The sequence below is a fragment of the Podarcis bocagei genome (genome assembly GCF_964188305.1).
Source record: "Podarcis bocagei genome assembly, chromosome: 7".
Taxonomy (NCBI): domain Eukaryota; kingdom Metazoa; phylum Chordata; class Lepidosauria; order Squamata; family Lacertidae; genus Podarcis; species Podarcis bocagei.
This window is the reverse complement of record NC_138132.1, coordinates 41,555,519-41,575,645: the sequence shown is the minus strand read 5'-3', so window position 1 is coordinate 41,575,645 and position 20,127 is coordinate 41,555,519. Positions and strand designations below refer to the sequence as shown.

Here is a 20,127-nt window from a genome sequence, read left to right as displayed (position 1 = left end):
AGATGCTGCGGCGGACAGCAGAGCCAGACCAGAGTCTGGTGATGCCGTCCCCCTGAAATTCCACCAGAGTGCTGGAGCCTCTCTCTGATTTGCTATAGAGTCTGCTAGCCACAGAGGGGGAGGAACAGCACTTTGGGGAGGGGGAAGAATAAAAGGAGCAGTTTCTGAAGGGAGAGAGTTAGATAGGGCTGCATTTAAGATGAGAGACAGGCCTGGGTTTGAGAAGAGGAATAGGATTTGATTTGAGATGTTAGACAGGTTTCAGGTTGGAAGACAGGGAGGACTGGTTCGGAGTTAAGTTAAACATCCACACTGAGGGGACTATCCATAGCGAGAGGACAGGGCCTTGCAGCTTGGATAGGGAGACTGGGTTGAGTGTCTGGAGAAGGTATACAGACAGGAGTGTTCTGGGAGGGATGTGACTGAACTGGGAGAAAGAGATCTTGTGGGGATACAGGCTACCTGGGTCTCAGTATAGCCAGGAGGGGAGAGTTCTTCTAGGTACTGAAGACTCCCAACCCAGTAACCAGGGGTGCAGTGATTCCCTGGGTCTGTTTTACCATTTCGAAGACCTCAGGTGTGGGATGGTTAAGAAAGTAACTGAGAAGAAGTGCCCTTTGCTCATGAACCAAAGTATTAAGCTGTGAAGGAAGAGGTATGGTGTTGAAAGTATTTAACTGTAATATCTAAGTGACAGAAACTAAGTTAGGCATTTTACCATCTATTCTGGAAACGTGAATATTTACCTGATGTGTACCAACTGATTTTTACTAAATGAAGTTTAAGAAGAGTTGTGCCTATAAAACTTTGTTTCAGCCTGAGGCATCTTATAGTTAGTTAAAGTAAATAAGTTAACTTCTACCTGAAAAGACACATTTTCTTACCCATTTCATTTCATAAACTTCTTTTTGTTTAATAAAGCTTTTCTTGTTTGTTTGACCAGCTCCTGCCTGAGACTCTAAAACATTAAGTTTTCCCTCACATAAGTCCCCCGCTACATAATCTGTGGTAAATTGTAGAAATTTGTGTAATTGGTGTACCGTGAGGTGAGTGCACTATCTTTAATTGGCGGCAGTTAGCAGGAGTGGATCTGCCACATTATTAATGGGTGGTATTAATCAGGCAGATTTTCAACTTGAGAAAAAAGATTCATTCTTGCTTTATTTGCAGACTGCGCACAAGATGCATTCATGTTTTTCTTTGACTCTCCTCCAAGCTGCTGAAGGGAAATGCTTTATAGCTCAGGACTGGTTGACTCTGCAGAGCAGAGCAGTACAAATAAGAGACATGTTTGTCACACTTGGCTAAGCCTTGATTGCACGCTGAATGCATAAAATGCCTTGAAAATGCAACCTCTACCTGCCAGGGACTCCCCACTGATTCCTTGTGACAGGTCCCAGATGTGTTTGAAAAGATTAGCTCTGAGATCCTGTTTTTGTTGTTGTGTGAACTGAGCTGTTGCCTGGAGAATGTGCTGCCGTTGAAAGTCTTGTGCCAAAGATTTAAGCAAGTCCCTGTCCCTGATTCCCTCCAGACAATCTATTAATCAAGCATCCTGATTTGCTTGCACAAAGCTTATGCAGTGGTTAGATTATGTCCAGTCTTCATTGAGCATTCATTCTGTTTGCAGGACAGTTACATGACATGAGGCATTCATCCTGATTTGCTTACAGGGTGCTTATATGTCTGCCTATTAGCTATTTGTTCTTCCTACGCTTTGAATCCATTCCACCATCGCGTTCCAAATTGCAAAATGCCTGCTACTTGCAAAAGTGGATTTGGTGCACTAGAGCAACTGAGCCCTTTAACCCACTTTACATGTGCAAATCTAAATTTCCTGTATGTGCAGAAATTTCTCCCGCAAAGTATAGACAGTTTGGACACCTATCACCCCTGCATACAAGCAGACATCTTAATACTCGTACACCTCTAGAACAAAATCTGCATGTGTATGGGCTAGAAGCAGATTCATAATGATGCTAGGCATCACTGAGCAAGAGATTTAACTCTGCTCTAGTTTTCTGGCACTTGATCAAACTAAGAACGTAAGAAGGGCCCTGCTGGATCCGGCCAAAGGCCCATGTAGTCCAGCATCCTGTTCTTGCATGGCTGACTGGGTGCCCCTGGACAACCTGCAAGCAGGACCTGAGCACAACAGCACTCTGTCCATCTGGATTCCTGCACTGCAGGGGGGTTGGACTGGATGACCCCAGGGGTCCCTTCCAACTCTACAAATTCCCAGCAACTGGTATTCAAAGGCATACTGCCTCTGACTGCAGAGCTGGGACATAGCCACTGTGGCTAGAAGCTGTTGATGGGCTTACCCACCATTAATTTGTCTGACTTATGCTTTTTTAATTATGATTTTTATTAATTTTCAAGATTAACGTAACAACAATCCTAAGAAATAAACAAGGGAAAAGGGAATAGAAATTTAGGGATTTGTTTTTTTCTTCCCTAAATTAAAGCATTTGACTTTTCTAAACCTGAGCTGATATGTAGCTCAGTTCCAAGCTTCCCCTTGGTGAGGAATTTGCAGTGTGCGGGAAGGAGGAGGGAGGGCAAAAAGAAAACAGGCCTCCTTTTATTGTCTTCTATCTCCCCAGTCCCACCATAAGGTAGAACAAGGCAGCCACCTGTGGTCAGATCACAGGCAGCCATGTGGTCAGATCTGTGTGTCGTATTGCAAGAGTCAGCTGCCAATCTGTTTCGCTTTTGTATGTGGAATGGGCACCATTTTGTTTTTTGCCTCAGACAGCAAAACGTCTTGGGCCACATTTGCCTCTCCTTCACCCTGCGAGCCCTATCAAGGGCCCCGCATTTCCTCCATATTAACATGCGATGTGGTTTCAAGCTGCATTCATTGTCAAGCTTTGCTGTTTGGTTCCAGCTGTGATCAAGGTTAACCGGGGCGATTGCTTTTCTAATCAAATCCAGCCACTTGTGATTAAAAAAGCAACTCGAGTATGAAAATAGGGCCTGAAAATAGCTTGCCTGCATTTGACAAGAGTGCCTCCGTATGGTATCTCATGGCAGGGTGGGGGTGTATTTTGACTTCGTAAGGGAAGATTCAACATCCATCTACCTTCATCTTGGAAATAGGGGTGGGGTATAGCTCTCTAATACAAGATGGTATTGAAGAATGATTTCTCATTTGCTTCACTTCATCACTGCTTGATGTTTGGAGGCAGTTGTTGTCAATGGGGGAGGAAGGAATCCCCTTTCCTATATTGCATAGTTTTTGAACATTTGGAATTTCAGAGCTAGTATGGTATTCATGACCATTACCTGAGCCACCAGGGTTCAAATTCCCCACACTGGTATGAAGCTTGCTTGGACCAGTCATTCTCTCTTAGGTAGTTGTTATTAACTTGAGTAACACAGATGGAATCCAGAGATTAAAGAAAGTGATAATACTTTACTGGGTAAACTGAACAAGAACAGAGTATAACTTGAGGAGAAAGAAGGATAAAAGCATTTTACATAAAACAATATAAAATATCAATAAAACAAACAAGTGACAAAATGCATTAAAATATAAAGTCAGCAATTTTAAAGCAAATCTGCATAATAAAATTACATGAGACAATGAGAACCCAGAATGTATCTATCTTCTCTCTCTGTATATTCTCTCCCTCCTTTCATATTTATGTCACTGGTTTTCTTGCAAGATAGGTACCCAGTATGTCAAGACTTCTTGACAGTGGATGGCTCTTTCTTCCAGAGGGAGGGGGCAGAAGGAGTGACAGGGTGGACTCGGGGGTTGAGTGGTGGCAAATATGTTAACCGACAAATAGGGATGTTGAAGAATTCCAACAAAAATAGAAAAAGAAGCAGAAATCCCTGCAGTTTGCACGTTGTTTTCAGGAAAAGAAATCAGTTGAGCAAATACAATCAGTATTTGTTTACATCACTGTTGTGTTTTAAGCCTGCAAACAACACATAATTAATGTTTTCACATATCCTTTACATTAAAGCGAATGTAGGTCATGTAAACGATTATGTATCTTATGTTAAATAACAGGTAGTGAGATGTATTTCACAGAAACTGAACTGCAGTGGCATGGAAGCATTGCTAATTGTGATAAATCTAGGTCAGAATGGAAATCACTGCCTTCTTACTTCCTTGCCCGCAACTCATTTGTATTGCAGGATGTAGTCACAGTGACACTACTCGGCACATAGCTGCATGAGATGGACTCATTTGTCAGCTTTGATTATTCTCCATGTCCCAGGCATGCAGTGTAGAAGAGGAGGGCCACAACCCTATTACCTGGGGTCTTGGTAGCTGGCTATGGAGACAGAGATAGCTGCAACAGAGACAGAACACTTCCTGTAGCAGGAAGTGAGCACTGTGGGTTGTATCCACTGCTAGCTAGACCCAGAGTGAACCCATTGAAATGGATGGATATGACTAATGTAGAACCATTTATTCAAATGGGTCTGTTCTACTTGGAATACAACCCTATGTACCAAATGGATGCTGGTGTGTAGCATTTGTATAGGACTTTCAGGCAATCAAACATTACAGAGTTGTTGTCAGGCTTACAACTAGATAAAGACAAGTCAAGACAGACAGCTGGTTCCTTAAAACTTTCTAGTGAGCTCAGAGCAAGGGGGGAGATATGAACCAAAGTCTTCCTGATTTGTAATTGTGGCCAAGGCTGCAATCCTAACCCCACTTACCTGGAAAAAACACCACTGAATTCAGTGAGACTTACTCCTGTGTAAGCATAGCTAGGATTGCACTGTTAGTCTCTTATTCACTACTGTACCAGCTCTCCAAAGCAAAGTATATCAGTCAAAGTCAAGGTTCAACTACGTGAAGATTCACTTCACTTTGGTTTTCTTTCTCTCCCTCTCACTCTAGTATCTTCTTTTGGTACGAACTGAGATGACAGTTTCCCAGAAGCATCTGGGGGAGTTTTGTGGCTCCCTTAAGCAGTACTTGAAGACTGTGGCAGGAGAACGGGACTGCTTTCAGTAAGTGCCACTTCTGTGCTCCTGCAGGAATGTTGGGTATGATGGGGCAAAGGGTGTGTGTGATTGACTACGGTTCCCACAACCTCCTTTACCATGTCATTTCTTACCGATATCCTACTGGGATAGGATTGTGAGTAGAGCCCAATGCTAGTTGTGATCGTGGGCCAATGCACTCCCATAAAATTTTATAAATAGATCCAATTAAAGAGTGGCTGTCACATTTTTTTCTTAATTTCACATTCTTGTAAGAGGTAGACAGTTCACAGGAATTGTTGTGGTTCATCAACCACAGAGATAATTGCTGAATAGTTTCTGTTTTCCAGACAAGTGGGAGCACTAAGCAGGGAAATGACTGCAAGGAGAATTCAAATATCCACCTCCAAGACATAATTTTATGGGGACCATCCAAAATGTTGCAAAGAATATATGGCCATTCACACTGTATCCCTTAACCACAAAGTTTTTTCAACTGCTGCCCACATCTCTCTCTCTCTCTCTCTCTCTCTCTCTCTCTGCAGTGTAACTGCAGTCAGGCTTCCTGATGGGGTCACTTTCATCGTCTACGAGTTCTGGGAGTCAGAGGATGACTGGAAGAGGTAAGGCAAGACAATTGGAATGCAACTACAAGGAAGCTGACCAATGAAGCAAATCATTCATAAGCAGCAGCTCACCAATGGCTGTTATTATTTTTTGCTGCACATATTTCAACTATGAAACTCAGTCATGGCCACTGGATGGTTTAAAAAGAGGATTAGACAAATTCATGAAGGAGAGGGCTAGCAAAGTTTAGGCTTTGCATCCACAGTTGTGTGTGTGTATGTGTATGGTTTAACCTTGTACACGTGTGTATCCATCCTAGGAGGATGTAACATTTTTAGGCACTGGGGCCAATTTGGGAAGGAACTTTTCTGCATTAAATGAAATGTTCCTTTGGGATGAATTCCAGAAACAAAAAGGGTCTCATGATACACGGTGTCACTAAGGGGCCTCTCCCCCAAACCCTAGAGAAAGTTTTGCACTTTATAAATTGTTTCTGTGTGTTTAAAAATCAATGAGGAAAAAGACTACAGCTCAAACCAGTACAATGATTTAATTTTTAAGGCAGCCAATGTAACAGCAGCAAAATGGGGGAAGCAAAGCTTGACAGCTTGAAGGAGCGCTTAGTGCATTGGTATCTAGTACAGCTGTCATTCAAAATGCAAAAGGCAGGAGGGGAGCTGCAGGGGTCCACTGTGGGCTCTCTTGGCTTTCTTTTTAAAAACACGCACACATCTGCCTTAGATCTGTGCCAAAAGTCTCACCTGCATGAGGACTCTCTTCAGTTCCCTGCAGAGCCTTCTGAACATGAAACTCCTTGGCCATCTGTTGGGATGGGCCCCACTGCTCCCCTCACCCCCTGGCCTTGTGCCCTGCAGTTCATCATATCCTCCCACCTGAGCACAAGACTCTGAGTGCGCTCATCACTGGTCAGCAGCAGAGCAAAGCTCTGTGGCACCAAAGGCAGCTGATCAGAGAGTGTGTCAGGGGAAAGAAGGAGATGAGCAAAGCTATAAAGGGAGCCCCCTCTTGGGGCACAGTACAGTCACAGAATTTTGAGAGCAGCAAAGGCACTTTGACTGCTTTGTGGACTTGTGCGTTTCTGCAACTCTGATGCAGACTCCCTATTTTTTTAAAAAAACAAACTGGCTCTGCAAGTATATAAGTTGCAGCAGTGATGGTACACCTGGAAAGAATGGATTGAATGGCTGGTGCCTAAATCCCCTCAGCACTTTTGCAATCTTAACCTCATGTAGGTGTAAGTCCGATTTCATCTCAGTGGGACTTACCTTCTGAGTAGAGGTGTGTAGGATTGCACGGTTTAAAATGTTTGCATGCTGCTGTTTGTTCTTTTTAAAATAAAATGAAAATGAAACTTTTTCAAAATAAAATTCTGCAACAGCAAGCAGCCTTCCTGAAGCATGCATGAGGGACTAGTTTGCCAACCTGTTAGTCAAAGCTTTGGTGCAAAAGAGCAGAAGAGGAGTCTGCTGGACCAGCCCAGCATCCTATTCTCACTGGCCAGCCAGATGCCCATGGGAAGCAGACCTGGAGTACAACAGCAGTCTTCCCACCTGTGATTCTCCATAACAGTTATTCTCTGAAAGTTTGGGTTGTGGCTAGTAGCCATTGATAACTTTATTCTCCATGAATTTGTCTAAACCTCTTTTAAAAAGCCACAAATTGGTGGCAATCACCACATCTAGTTGCAGCAACTTCCCTAGTTTAACCAGGCCCTGTCCTTGTGTCTGTCTTGAATCTTCCAACATTCAGTTTAGCTGCATGGCTCATTTGGGTTCTAATATTAGGAAACTGAGAAAAAACTCCTCCATATATGACTTCACTCCATGCATAATCTTCCCTTCCCCATTACTTGTCTTTTTTTCCTAAACTAAAAGGCCCCAGTTGTTATAACACTCCCTCATAGAGGAGTTGCTTCAGCTTCTTGAGCATTTTGGTTACTTTTCCTTTCTACCCTTTTCCCAGCTTTTTGTGGTAGAGCAACTAAAATTGTAGTGTGTTCCATATGCAGTCACACCATAAATTTGGATAATGGCATGGTGATATTAACAAGTTTGAAATCCAGTCCCTTTTCTAATATTCCTAACATGTAATTCACCTTTTTCACAGCTGCCACATGCTGGGTTTTGCATTTCATCATTGCTGGTTAGTGTAGCGGCAGCGATGGCTGTGCCCATTAGGCTCCCAGCTTTGTGTCCTACCAGTCCCAAACGGTAGATGGATCCAGAAACAGGCAGAGCCAACTAATTCTAGTTTTATGCCATTCTCCTCTTTGCTGCAGGGACGCGGGTGGCGCTGTGGGTTAAACCACAGAGCCTAGGGTCGGCGGTTCAAATCCCCGCAACGTGGTGAGCTCCCGTTCCTCAGTCCCTGCTCCTGCCAACCTAGCAGTTCGAAAGCACGTCAAAGTGCAAGTAGATAAATAGGTACCGCTTTGGCGGGAAGGTAAACGGTGTTTCCGTGCACTGCTCTGGTTTGCCAGAAGCAGCTTAGTCATGCTGGCCACATGTACGCCGGCTCCCTCAGCCGATAAAGCGAGATGAGCGCCGCAACCCCAGAGTCGGTCACAACTGGACCTAATGGTCAGGGGTCCCTTTACCTCTTTCCTGCCAGGTTCTGAAAGGGCTACAACTAAGACAAAGGAAGAGGGAAATGGTGGGCAATGGCACCCCCTAGACTGGTATTAAGTGAGCAGCCAGGGAGTGCCCCTTTTACCCTACTAGAGTTGCCTCCACTGGTTAATGAACTGATCTGTACAAATCAACTACAGTGGCAAATAGTCCTTTCTTCCACAGTTCCTGTTGCACTACCAAAAAAAATAAAATATCAGCCAGAGGGAGAGTCCCGCTCTCCCCACAGCGAAATAGGAAGGAGGTGGAGACAAGAACAAGTGTGTTAACAAGCCGCTTTCAAAACCTCCCAAGGCACTTCAAAAGATAAATGTTCTTCCCTTGGCGAAAGTATTAAAGAAATTCACATTCTCGCTAGCCAAACGTGACAGATATAAATTACCACTGAGTGGTTGGGAATTTTTTGTGCTAAAGCCACTGGTTTTTTCCACCAAGAAGCTCAGTTCTGTGACTTGTATAAGTTACGCACATTAAATTTAAATAAATCAAATGCTTCTCTGTGGGGAAACATTTATGCTCAAACCAAATCCTCAGCCAGCTTGGGGTGGGGGTTGGTGGGGTGTCGGACTCCTCTCCCACAGGCTCAGCCCTTATTTCATTAGCTTATTGCTCAGGTAAACGTGAGACTGGCTCTAAAATAACAAGGCCACCTTCTCTCTTTCCTGCAGGCATCTCCAGAGTCCTGCTTGCAAAAGCTTCCAGCATGTGAAAGTGGATACGCTCACCCAACCAGAAGCAGTGTCCAGTGTGTCAGTGCCAGGTACAGATCCAGAATGTGATATATAGGAGGGAGGAGAATGTACTGGGAGTAGTTTCTCTGGTGAGCAGTTCTGTGTCTGCAACTCAGAGCAGAATGCCAATTCAGGAGGGGAGCAGTGTGTTGGGGGCGGGGGACTAAGCTGCCGCCTCCTGGGTTGGGGGAAGAGCCACCCTTCTCAAAGGACCTTCCCTTTTAAAAACATGTAGCATGAAACTTTTAAAACACAACACCACCAAGCTGTATTGGTGTTCCCATTCCTGTTGTTTTATCCCAACAGACTGTGATGCTAGCCTGATTCGGCAACTCTTAGGTTTCATGTTAAGTCAACATATGAAGGGGGACAGAAGGAATGAGCACACTCAGATCTGCTTCTCCTTCTCTCCCACGAGAGGGGAGCCTGCTCCGTTCCCATAGGGACCCAGGGTTGCACATCACATGGGGAACCTACATGAGAACAGTAAGCTGCCCACTGCAGATGGTCAACCTCCAGGTCTCTTCTCTCCAAGAGGGAGGCAAGCCTCTCTCTAGTCTTCCTACGCCCCTTTTGTGTAGGGAACCTAGAAAGCGGCCTTAGGTTTCCCCAAGCGCAGAATTGTCTACATTGACTTTGAACCTGGGACCTTTTGTATGCAAAGCAAAGGCTCTACCACTGAGCAGCTTGCCACATGTGATAACACAGCAGATGAACCCCTGAGTGGAGTTACTGCCTCGCATTAAATGCCACAATCTCCACTCCAAGCCAACCACTTGCCAACCAGGTTTTCAACACTGCAATGTAGCACCAGATTGCAGTGCTTGGCTGGTGGTACATTGCAGTGTTGAGGAACAAGCTGCGTTGGCCCTGCGAGGCGCTGGGAGGAAGAGGCAGCAGCGGAGACAGCCCTGTGGACAGAGCCTGTCATGGCTCCCTCTCTACCTGAGCCTCAGTGGAACTGTTTAATGAAGCCCCCAACTCACCTCCGGCTCACACACGGGAGGGGCTTCATTGAACTGCTCCACTGAGGCTCGGGCAACTGCATGCACCTCAGCAGAGCAGTTTAAAGAAGCTACCTGCCCACACTGAAGGAGAAGCATGCTGCTTTGGTCCAGGTACATTACCAATGCAGGTTGTTCCTCCCTCTGCAAGGGCCAGAGAGAGATAGGAGCAGCAGCAGTTTCACCCGAGTGAAGCCGCCATCATGCTGTGGCCCTCATACTGGTCCTTGGCACAGGCCTGCCACTCACTAACACAAAGGTATGCCTTCTGTGAGTCAGATAAGGAAGGATGTATAAAATAAAAATTCCATTAACACAAGTAGAGTTTTGTTTTGTTTTGTTTCGTCACAAATATAAAACCTCTTTTCCCCCCTTTGCAGCTGCTTGGTGCACCCTCAACCAAGACTGATCAGGGAAGGTTGGCATTGTTCCCTCTTCACCAGGCACTCTTGGAAGTTTCCGCTGTTTTGCAGAGAACAAAACTCCTGTCTTTTCTAACGACTTTGTTAACAGGTGTTGTCTTTCTCCCTCCCTCCCCCCCCCATGCCCTCCCAAAAACATTTCTACCTGGAACTGTTATTTACTTGCTTGCTATCTGAAGTGAAGGAAAAACAAAACAAGCCAAAACCAAAAGCCTAACTTCTGACCCTGCCAGGCACACATTTCCCCTTCAGAGCTCAAAGTTCTCTGCCATTTATTGCAGCCACCACCACTCTGCAAGGTACTGCTATCAGCAGTATACAACTGCTGTTAAAGGATGTTGATAAATTGAAAGTTTCTCCTGTATGCCACTTTCATGCATGGGCTGTGTTTTCAAACTAATGCCCCGTTCAGTAAATTGAACAGAAGGAAGCCGCTCTAGAAAAGCAGAGAGTATGGGGGGGGGGGGATTGCCAAAAGGGAAGAGGATGCCCATCGCTTCCCTTATTAACTGTTTACTTCCTGTGACCCTGACCACCTGGTAGTTTCCCCCCTTAAGCCAGGCACATTTTTATTCTTGAAGCCAAATGGGGGGAAAGGGGTGTGGGGAGAGTTCAGCAACTCCTGCAGAAATTGCCCCACATGCACCTTACTGCTAGTTCTGCACTTGGCATGTGGGGAGGCAGAAATCAACCGGAGGTGAGAAAAATGGCCATTTCTGCAAAAGAATTCTCTCTGCCTCCCAGTACCACAGATCCAACACACCAGATTGTTCCCCACTAGCACACAGTCAGCAAACTAGTGACAACAGCATTGGTGGGGCCTTTGCACAAAGAATTGAAATATCTCTTCCTCCATGAAAAATTGAGAAGTTTGGGTTTTTTACCATGGGAAGATGCCTCAGACTGAGTCAGGCATTGCTTACACTGGCTGGCAGCAGCTTTCTGGGGTTTCAGGCAAGATTCACCCCCAGAATTATGTGGAAGGGATGGGGTTCCTTCTGCATGCCAAGCAGGTGTTCTACAACTGAGCTTCAGTTCTCCACACAAATACTTAGTCATATCACTAACCCAAACACTAAAATAGTCCAAATATGACAGCAATACCACTTCTGGAAAAAAGACAAACAAGAGAAACTGAAACCTACAGATTCTCTGATAAGGAAAAAAATAACCTCAGAAAAAACTGCCTTGCACATATATGTCCTTACCGACAGGGTTTCTGGATGGCAAAGGGAAAATGTTCTGGCATTTTCTCAGAAGATCCAGCTGGGCTGATGGAGCTGTAATTCAGGACACCTGGAGGGTACCAGATTGGGGAAGGCGGGTCTCTATATAGCCTAAGTAGCATCTGTTTTATAGCACTAATAGCCATCATGGCTTCCCACAGAATTTTGGGAACCATAGTGTGGTGGTGGTGCCAAGATTTATTCTGCCAGATGTTCTTGGCATAAGCCCACCCAAGACAAGCTAGCATATCCAGGGTGCAAGGAAATGATTGAAATACATATGGAAGACCCATAAAGTTCCCTTTCATTTCAGATTTTTCCCTATCCCCATCCTTTTGGCTTTCCCTCTGTTGCCTTCACTTTAATGCCAGTGCATGAATAATAAAAAAGCCTCAATGTACTTAGATTTATTTTTATTTTTAGCTGTAAGTAGCAGCACCGAGTTACTTCACTAACTTAAACATACTTCTTTTCTTTTTTCAAAGAACCATTTCTAACCGGGATTGAAGCAGGCAAAATTTAAATAAATAATAAAATCTTCAGGAAGCAAGCTTACTTATCTTCACTTTTGACTATAACCTTTGATAGTTTACATGTACCGTTTTAGAAATAAGATTATTATATAGCTCTAAAGTGTAGCACACTGCAGGATGTCAGTATTAGCCAACATATAAGCAATTTTACTATTACATACATCTATTATGCGCTACTGTATATGACTTAAGTGCAGATAACCAAATAAAATTTAAGAGATAAAAAATTGCATTCTGCGTAGAACCCTCATTGTTTTCACCTGCCCTTAAGACCACATGTCATTTCAGACTGGGGAGCCCATCTAGCCTATGCAACAGAGGGCAGTCCTCTGTTTGAAAGGCCAACTGATCCAAGACCTGTTTAAAGATAAAGAACCCTAAGATGGAAAAGGTGGGGGACCTCTGCAGTTTTCATCAACAGTCCACACCTGGGCAGGTCAGTCTTCCCCACTATGGTGAGGCAGGAAGAACCAGCTGCACAAATGTAAGATGGGAACAGCTGAGTTGCCAGCAATATGTGTGAAAAGCATCTAGAAGTCTTAGTAGACCACAAGCTTAACATGAGTCAACAGTGTGATGCAGCAGCAAAAAAAATAAGCTAATGCTATTCTAGGCTGCATCAACAAAAGTATAGTGTCCAGATCAAGAGAAGTAATAGTCTCACTCTATTCTGCCTTGGTTAGACCACACCTGGAATACTGTGTCCAGCTCTGGGCACCATAATCTAAGGAGGCTATTGACAAGAGGAGGGCAACGGAACCTTATGAGGAACAAATATCTAAAGGGCTGTCACATGAAAGATGGGGCAAGCTTGTTCTCCTGTTCCAGAGGGTGGGACCCAACACAATGGATTCAAGTTACAAGAAAGGAGATTCCAATGGTTAGCCATTGTGAGAACAGTTTGCTAGCTAAGATTGTCCTCTATCCAATCCAGCTAGTCTCTTCTAATGTTTTTAAGTATATATAGCATGGCAACAGTTGCCATGGTTTGCAGGGAGGAAAGCAAATGAGCCGACAAGGGAGAGGAACTCAGTATGGATGGGGTCTGTACTACAGAAGGAACAACAACTTTGGGCTCCAAGATGCCTTGGCTGGCCCTAGTCCTGGAACCTGCTGCCCTCCAAGCAACCCAGCCATGTACATGGAGAAGGAAACCATGGTGACTTTTAATGCTCTACCCATCTGAAAGTGTGTAGCATAGTGAGAGGGAAATACATTAAGTGCCCCAAGCTTCGGGGGTGAGTTTTTAGATTCACATTTGAGATGCAAAGCCAGCCTTTGCTCCAATGGCGCAATGTTTGGGGATTCATCCTCAATTTCAGGCCTTTGTTGACCGGTGTTTGGCAAGACCAACCCTAACATTAAAAAGATACAAGTCTCCTTTGCCTGTAGAAACAGAAGTTAGCAGTTCCTTTCTGCAGGATAAGACATCAAAGCCTAAAAGGGGCAGGAGGGCCTCTTCTAGACAGGTTTACAAAAAATGGCCAATTTTTTACTTCAAAACTTCTGGTACCTGGTTTGGGCCAGGGTGGCAAAACCTGGACCATCTAAGGCAGTGGAGCCACTCGAAGGATCATGTACAAAACCAGCTCCCACAGCTGCCAACTATACTGCACTGACTCCACCCATGTCATCTTCCTTGGCTCAGCAACAAAGGACTCCTAAACATGTTCTGAGGTCTCTTGCAGCAGTGTATAAAATGGCACAGCTCAACAACCTGGCATTCTGGCACCTATACATTGGTGATATATTTTAAGCATGCACACTAAGTGAAAACAATGTTCCTGACAGTTACTGAAAAATAAACAAATAGCAATCCCCGTTTCACACATCCACACAACTTTTGGATGCTATCCTAATAGATAAATTTCTTTCCCAGAGCCTCATTTTTTCCGGAGCCTCATTTAGGGGGTGTGGGTTGGGAAAAACCCTAGAAATTCAAAGCCCTTTTAAGAACATTCCTGTGAGGAGGAGGAGTGAAATGGAGAGCAGAAGCGGCAGAATGTCTTTTATGGAAAGCTTAATGTTTTCTCAAGAGTCCTCTGTACTTCACATACATCTAAAGTAACTTTGTGCGACGAGCAGCTTTGGGAGAAATCCAACAGCTTTCTGTGGTTTGAAATATCACTGAAAATCCGCACTACAACAGACACCCAAGGAGCTTTTGCTTGAGAAAACGGGTCCTATCCAACAGTCCGGAGGGGGAGAGGAGGGGGCATTCAATGTACAGAAAAGCACAACCAACACATACCTATATTAGATAGCGAAAAAGTGGCTATTATTGAAATTATGGCCAGCTGGTAAAAGCTGCATAGTACTTGCCCATATCACTTGGAAATACCCATCAGGCTGTGCAAGTATCAAGACAGTCTCTGTTTGCCACCATCTGCTACCGTCGCAACTGCCTCCACCGGTCGGCTAGACTTTGTATAACAGTTCCATGAGAGCGATCGTCGTGCTTTGTCCAAAGATGAAGGCTCCACAAAGGACGGTGACAATTCCCCATGTAATTAAGCAAGACCTGCCAAAAGGCGGGAGGGGGAAAAATACCAAGCTGTGTTACCTTTGTCACAGTCATAGAAATAACTGCCAGCAAAAAGCCAATTATGATGGGCAGGCCACAGCACGGCCTATGAATTTCGGGGAGTCCCGCATGGCACACAGTGCGTCAGCTTTGCTCTCCAATTCCCATCAGCCCCAACCAGCATCCCCAAAGATGGGAGCTAAAGTCTAAAAGCTCTGCCGGGTGCAGACTGGGGATGCCTGCCCTTGGCCACAACCAGCTCATATTCATAGAATCATAGAATCATAGCAAGCAAAGGGGGCTGGGAAGGCACAGACATACTTGGTCCTTGGCTTGATAGGCTCCATCTCCACTGCACACACCAAACACAGTCCTGCAACACAAGAGAAATCACTTTGCATTTGTTATCACTAATAATAATTACAATCAATAGTAATTATTAATAATTGAGAGCCAGTGTGGTGAAGTGGGTCTAGGACCTGGGAGCCAGGAAGCTCTAACTGGTTGACCCTGGAGCATAACCTACCTGACAGGTAGGATGTGGGAGGAGGATGGGGAGAACTGTGTGAGCTCCTTGGAAGAAAAGGTCGGATATAAATGCAATAAATACCTAAAATACTGTAGACTGCTCCGATCACTGTGCATTGAAGGGCAGAATAGAAATTAGATAAAACAAAATGGATGCTTATTTTGCATTTAACCAAATTTCTATTTAACCAAATCCTCTTTATCTTCCGAATATTCCTCTCTAAGGCAGCTTAACCATGTCTGGTTCCCAGGGTTGCAAGTACGGAATGTGACATTGACAGCTTTAACAACGCCATCTAGTCATTGCCAAATGCTCCTCAGCTTGATTTAGCAAATGGGTCAGCAAGATGGGCTATTTTCCAAAAACAGCAGCCAGTTCTCTCCCTCCAAAAAAAAAGAAAAAGAAAGCAGGGGTGAGTCAAATTCCAGAAATTCAGATCCCCCTCACAGCATCACTGACATGAGCAGTCATGAAGCATCTAGTTTCCAGCTTGTCTTTCCTAATGACTCATGAGACCTGGAAAACTACATTTCCCAGGCTCCTTGACATGGAGTTCAAATCTAAGCCAGATAAGAACTTCAGGAGCACTGCAAACTGAATGGAAAGTATTATAAGTTGAACAAGTCTGCATTCCCTTCAGATGTGAAGGAGATAAGTAACTGTACAACCTTGAGGAAACATCTGAAAGCAGCCCTGTATAGGGAAGTTGTTTAATGTTTTATTATATTTTCATGTAGGAAGCTGCTCAGAGTGGCAAAATTATATTATGATTATTCCAATACCAGGTAAATACAAACTTTTGCAACTTCACTTCTTCTCTTTCTTTTGAAGTACATTCTCACCCAAACTTCTAGTCCTTACTGCTGCCAATAAATTACTACAAATGCCAATTCCAAATGAAGCCACAGAAGAATTGAGAGGAAGGGAGGAGGGTCAGGGGGAGAAGAGGGCTCTAGTAGGAACTGCAGTGACCAAGACCTCATACATGACCACACCTTTCCTCCATGATTAGCAGAAGCAGTTTCCCATTATTATTATTTTTAAAGCTGGTGTGCAACGGTGTTTAGCTTGCTATTTACATAAGCAGTCGAGTTTAGCTTCTTCTGGTAGAAAATCTGGGTTGCTGTGAAACAGAACTTTGATCAGTTTCCTTCTCAAGTACAAAGCTCTGGTCAAAACCTTTCGTTGCGATAATCAAGGCACCAAAAAAGAAATCTCACTTGAAAAAGAAGTTTGCTTCTAGGAAGACTGCTTGATAATTAAATCCATCACTGAGGACTTTGCCAGGAGGACAAGGAGGAGGCGGCAAAAAAGCAAAAACTTTCATCAGCCCACAAACTTTTTCTAGATTATTAGGATTGGGGAGGAGAAAAATCAATTTCCCTGAGAAAAATGGAGGATAGCTGGCCAAGAGCAATGGTGACACCAATTCTTGGAGTCTCAGGTGAACAAGTGGGGAGTTTGCTGCTGCATTCAAGACCTACTTGCAAGCTTTTCACCGAACTTCAGTTGGCCACGGTGAGAACAGGATGCCAGATGATGGACCTTTGGTCTGATCCAGCTTGCCTCTTTTTGGGGGGCTAAAAGATCAGCCATTGTTATGCAGATCCCTCACCCTCTCCTACCTCAGAGAGCACACAACATGATCATACCTGGAAAAATGAAGATGAAAAATGCGCTGATGCCCCCAATGACACTGATGACGTCACTGATGTCCGGCACAAAGAGAGCAATGACCAGCGTGACCACAACCCAGGCGGTAGTGAGAGTGACCCGCATCCACTTCTCATAAGGCTCAGTTGTCAGGAGGTAGCTGTGCTTGGAACTCAGGCAGACGTCCTGTAGGACTGACCTAGCATAGACATATGGGCAATTACACACAACAACAACAACAACAACAACAACAACAACAACAACAGGATTCTACTTTATGGAAGTGGCTGGTTCAGTTGGTAGAAGAGGGGGAACTTTCCCCAGATTGGAAAGGGCCATGGTTCAGTGGCAGAGCATCTGTTTGGGATGCAGAAGGTCCCAAGTTCAATCCCAAGCAACTCCAGGAAGTTTCCACCTGAAACCCTAGAAAACTGCTACCAGTCAGTGTAGACAATTCTGAGATTGATGGACTGTGCTGAGCCAAGTGAACCAAAAGTGTGACTCTACATAAGGCAGCCTAAGGCTAAGTTCTACAGGAATGCACCTCCAGACATAGAATTTAAGAGGGATAATACATATTTGGAACAATGGACATGGCAAGGGAGTTGAATGTTGATCTATATGTTCCATGAGTAACTTTTCTTCTTTGTTGTAACACATGGAAATAAGACTACATTTATAATCACAGGAGAAGAGATAGCATTTATTCTGGTGGATTGCTTTTGACATGTGCATTTTCTGTTTACCTCTAAGTTCTGTATCTCTTAGGTTCCACCTCTGACAGTGTAATCCTACATATATATCTACTCAGAAATTAGCCCCAATGGGTACAGTGGGACTTATTCCCAAGCCAAGTATATATAGGATATATAGGACTGAGGTTGCAATCCTAAACTGATTCACCAGGGAGTAAATTCCATTAAATTCAGGAGGAATACCTTCCAAGTAGACATGGTTAGGATTGTGCAGTAATTTACTATATGTGTTTTTTGGGGGGAATAAGGGGTTGCTGTATTTATCAAAATGTAATTTAGTTCAAATGGGTGGGAGCAAGAAAAATGGGTGTGGTTTGAGGAGGAAAGGGAGGGGCCAAGCAGGCAGCCCTGAACTTTGGGCTCCTCAGAAGCAAGGAAGGATATAAAATGGAATAAAATACCATTAATTTAAGCCATAAATGGTTTTGGCGCAACAGGTTGGATTTCATTCTGAAGCAGATATGCTGTATTATAAATATGGTTATGCTTGAGAAAAATGAGCCTGTTCCCAGAGGAAATCAGGCTATGCTTCTGACCAGAGGAGCGACACACAATGACAGTCCTCATTAAGCAGAACAGCATTTCCGTCAGGGTCAAAGCATAGGAAAAGCAACACTTCTGCTCCTTACCTTCCCAAGAGGAGGACAATGGGGTAGATGGTGATTATGGAGATGCCAAACAACAGCCGAGCTACAATGACCAGCACATCATTTCCTGGGTAGGACATCAGGATGTCAGCAGCAACATCAGCACCAAATGTCAAATAGCCATAGAGCCCTACACAGAGGAGCAGAGGATTGTGCTCTTTAGGTGTGGTAAGGAGAGCGAAATACACTGCAGACCATGCTGCGCCCTCTCACCAACACACACCCCCAACTCAAAAATGACTGAACCAGCAACCTTCATAGTAGGCTAACCTGGGCCCCTCCAGATGTTGCCCAAGTATGTCTCCTGCCACCCCTGACTATTGGGGCAGGTGAGAGTTGGAATCCCACAGCATCTGGAGGGCCACCTCTGCTGTGCAGCAAGGAGGAGGAAAAGATGGAGAATAAGATTGATTGATTGATTTAAATTGCCGTATTTTTTGCTCTATAACACGCACCCGGCCATAACACGCACGTAGTTTTTAGAGGAGGAAAACAAGAAAAAAAATATTCTAAACGAAACAGTGGATGTATGATTTTTGTGGTTCATGCTGTGGCCACAGACATGTGATCTGATGGTGAGTTTGGAGTAGCCCAATGCAAAAATCCTGAGGATTCATGTGGATCCGTGCTTTGTAACCATGTTTTAAGTGGGGAGGGAAGGAAAAGCACTCAAGGGACAAGGAGCATGCGTGGGGTGGGTGGAGAAGGATGCTGCTAATAATGAAGAAGAGGGGTATAAGGGGAGAAGGCTCCTCTCCTCTCCCACTTTGCTCCTTTAAAGCAAGCAGGCTCTGCTTTTCTCCCTCTTCTCCGCTCATCCCCGGCTTTGGGAGCTGAAAAACTTTGCTGCTATTTAGTGAGCTGAGTGGGGAGGAGAGGGGGACAGAGAGCCTGCTTGCTTTAAAGGAGCCAACTGGACAGGAGCCGCTTACACTCGTGTTAGCGGCTCCTCTCCTCTCCCGCTTTGCTCCTTTAAAGAAGCAGGCTCTCTGTCCCTCTCTCCTCCCCACTCAGCGGCTCTTCTCCCGCTTTGCTGTTTCAAAGCGAGCCACGGAGGAGGGAAGGAAGGGGAACCATGGATCCTCTTCTCATGACTGCAGCAGATCCCCCGCCACCCGTAGGCATTCCCTCCATAACACGCACAGACATTTCCCCTTACTTTCTAGGAGGAAAAAAGTGAGTGTTATGGTGCAAAAAATATGGTATTTATATGCTGCTTTTGGGCCCGAAAGCCCCCCCCCAAAAAAAAAACACCCCAGAGAATGTGATGCTAATACAAAGGGGGGGGGGAATACAGCAAAACCAAATCAATATGTCAAGCATAGAACCAAACGTAAAGAACAAACCATCTACAGGGTCATGCACCTGCCAGAAATTCCTAAGGGGAAGGGAAGTCATCTATTGGACACTAATTTATAAAGCAGGAAGAAAGCAACTTATCTAAACTAACACACTGGGGGGGGGAAGAATCCTGCCCTCCCCCCCTCAATGTTGTCACTCTTGGATCTCAATCGAAACAACCAATTCTGTATATCATGTGTTTGCTATTAGCCCTGTGATCTCTTGACTCTAGATTAATTTGCCCTTCCTTGCTGAAGGACCTGCAGGAAGCTGGAAGGTTCTGTGAGCCCCTTCACACAATAAGAGAACAGAGTTATGAGATAGATAGATGGATAGATAGATAGATAGATAGATAGATAGATAGATAGATAGATGATAGAGTTATGTTCTGAGCTGAATCCTAGAACAATAGGATCCAGAATGCAGCAGTCTGATTGGTCCACAGGAGCCACCCAATCCAGCTCCTGGTAGAAGTGAATCAGTGACCTTATTGGTCTGCAGGAGCAGCCCAGAATTAGCCAATCACGGGGGCCCATTGTGTAAATAATGTATATATAGCTAGACTTTGGGGGGAAGTTTCATTCATTGCTA

The 20,127-nt window shown here is 44.6% G+C and overlaps 2 protein-coding genes across 2 annotated transcripts in view; one reads left to right on the top strand and one right to left on the bottom strand.

Annotated features, from left to right (window-relative positions):
- NECAB2 (N-terminal EF-hand calcium binding protein 2) overlaps window positions 1–12,317 on the top strand; it is a 137,813-nt gene extending 125,496 nt beyond the window's left edge. The window contains exons 10-13 of the mRNA XM_081200860.1: window positions 4,871–4,983; window positions 5,502–5,579; window positions 8,840–8,931; window positions 10,287–12,317. Of these exons, the coding sequence (XP_081056986.1) occupies window positions 4,871–4,983; window positions 5,502–5,579; window positions 8,840–8,931; window positions 10,287–10,315 (312 nt within the window). The 3' untranslated portion in view covers window positions 10,316–12,317. The remainder of the gene's footprint in view (window positions 1–4,870; window positions 4,984–5,501; window positions 5,580–8,839; window positions 8,932–10,286) is intronic.
- SLC38A8 (solute carrier family 38 member 8) overlaps window positions 10,440–20,127 on the bottom strand; it is a 28,866-nt gene continuing 19,178 nt past the window's right edge. The window contains exons 8-11 of the mRNA XM_081200856.1: window positions 18,178–18,325; window positions 16,793–16,992; window positions 14,933–14,984; window positions 10,440–14,608 (exon numbers count right to left, since the gene is read on the bottom strand). Coding sequence (XP_081056982.1) covers window positions 14,506–14,608; window positions 14,933–14,984; window positions 16,793–16,992; window positions 18,178–18,325 — 503 coding nt within the window. The 3' untranslated portion in view covers window positions 10,440–14,505. The remainder of the gene's footprint in view (window positions 14,609–14,932; window positions 14,985–16,792; window positions 16,993–18,177; window positions 18,326–20,127) is intronic.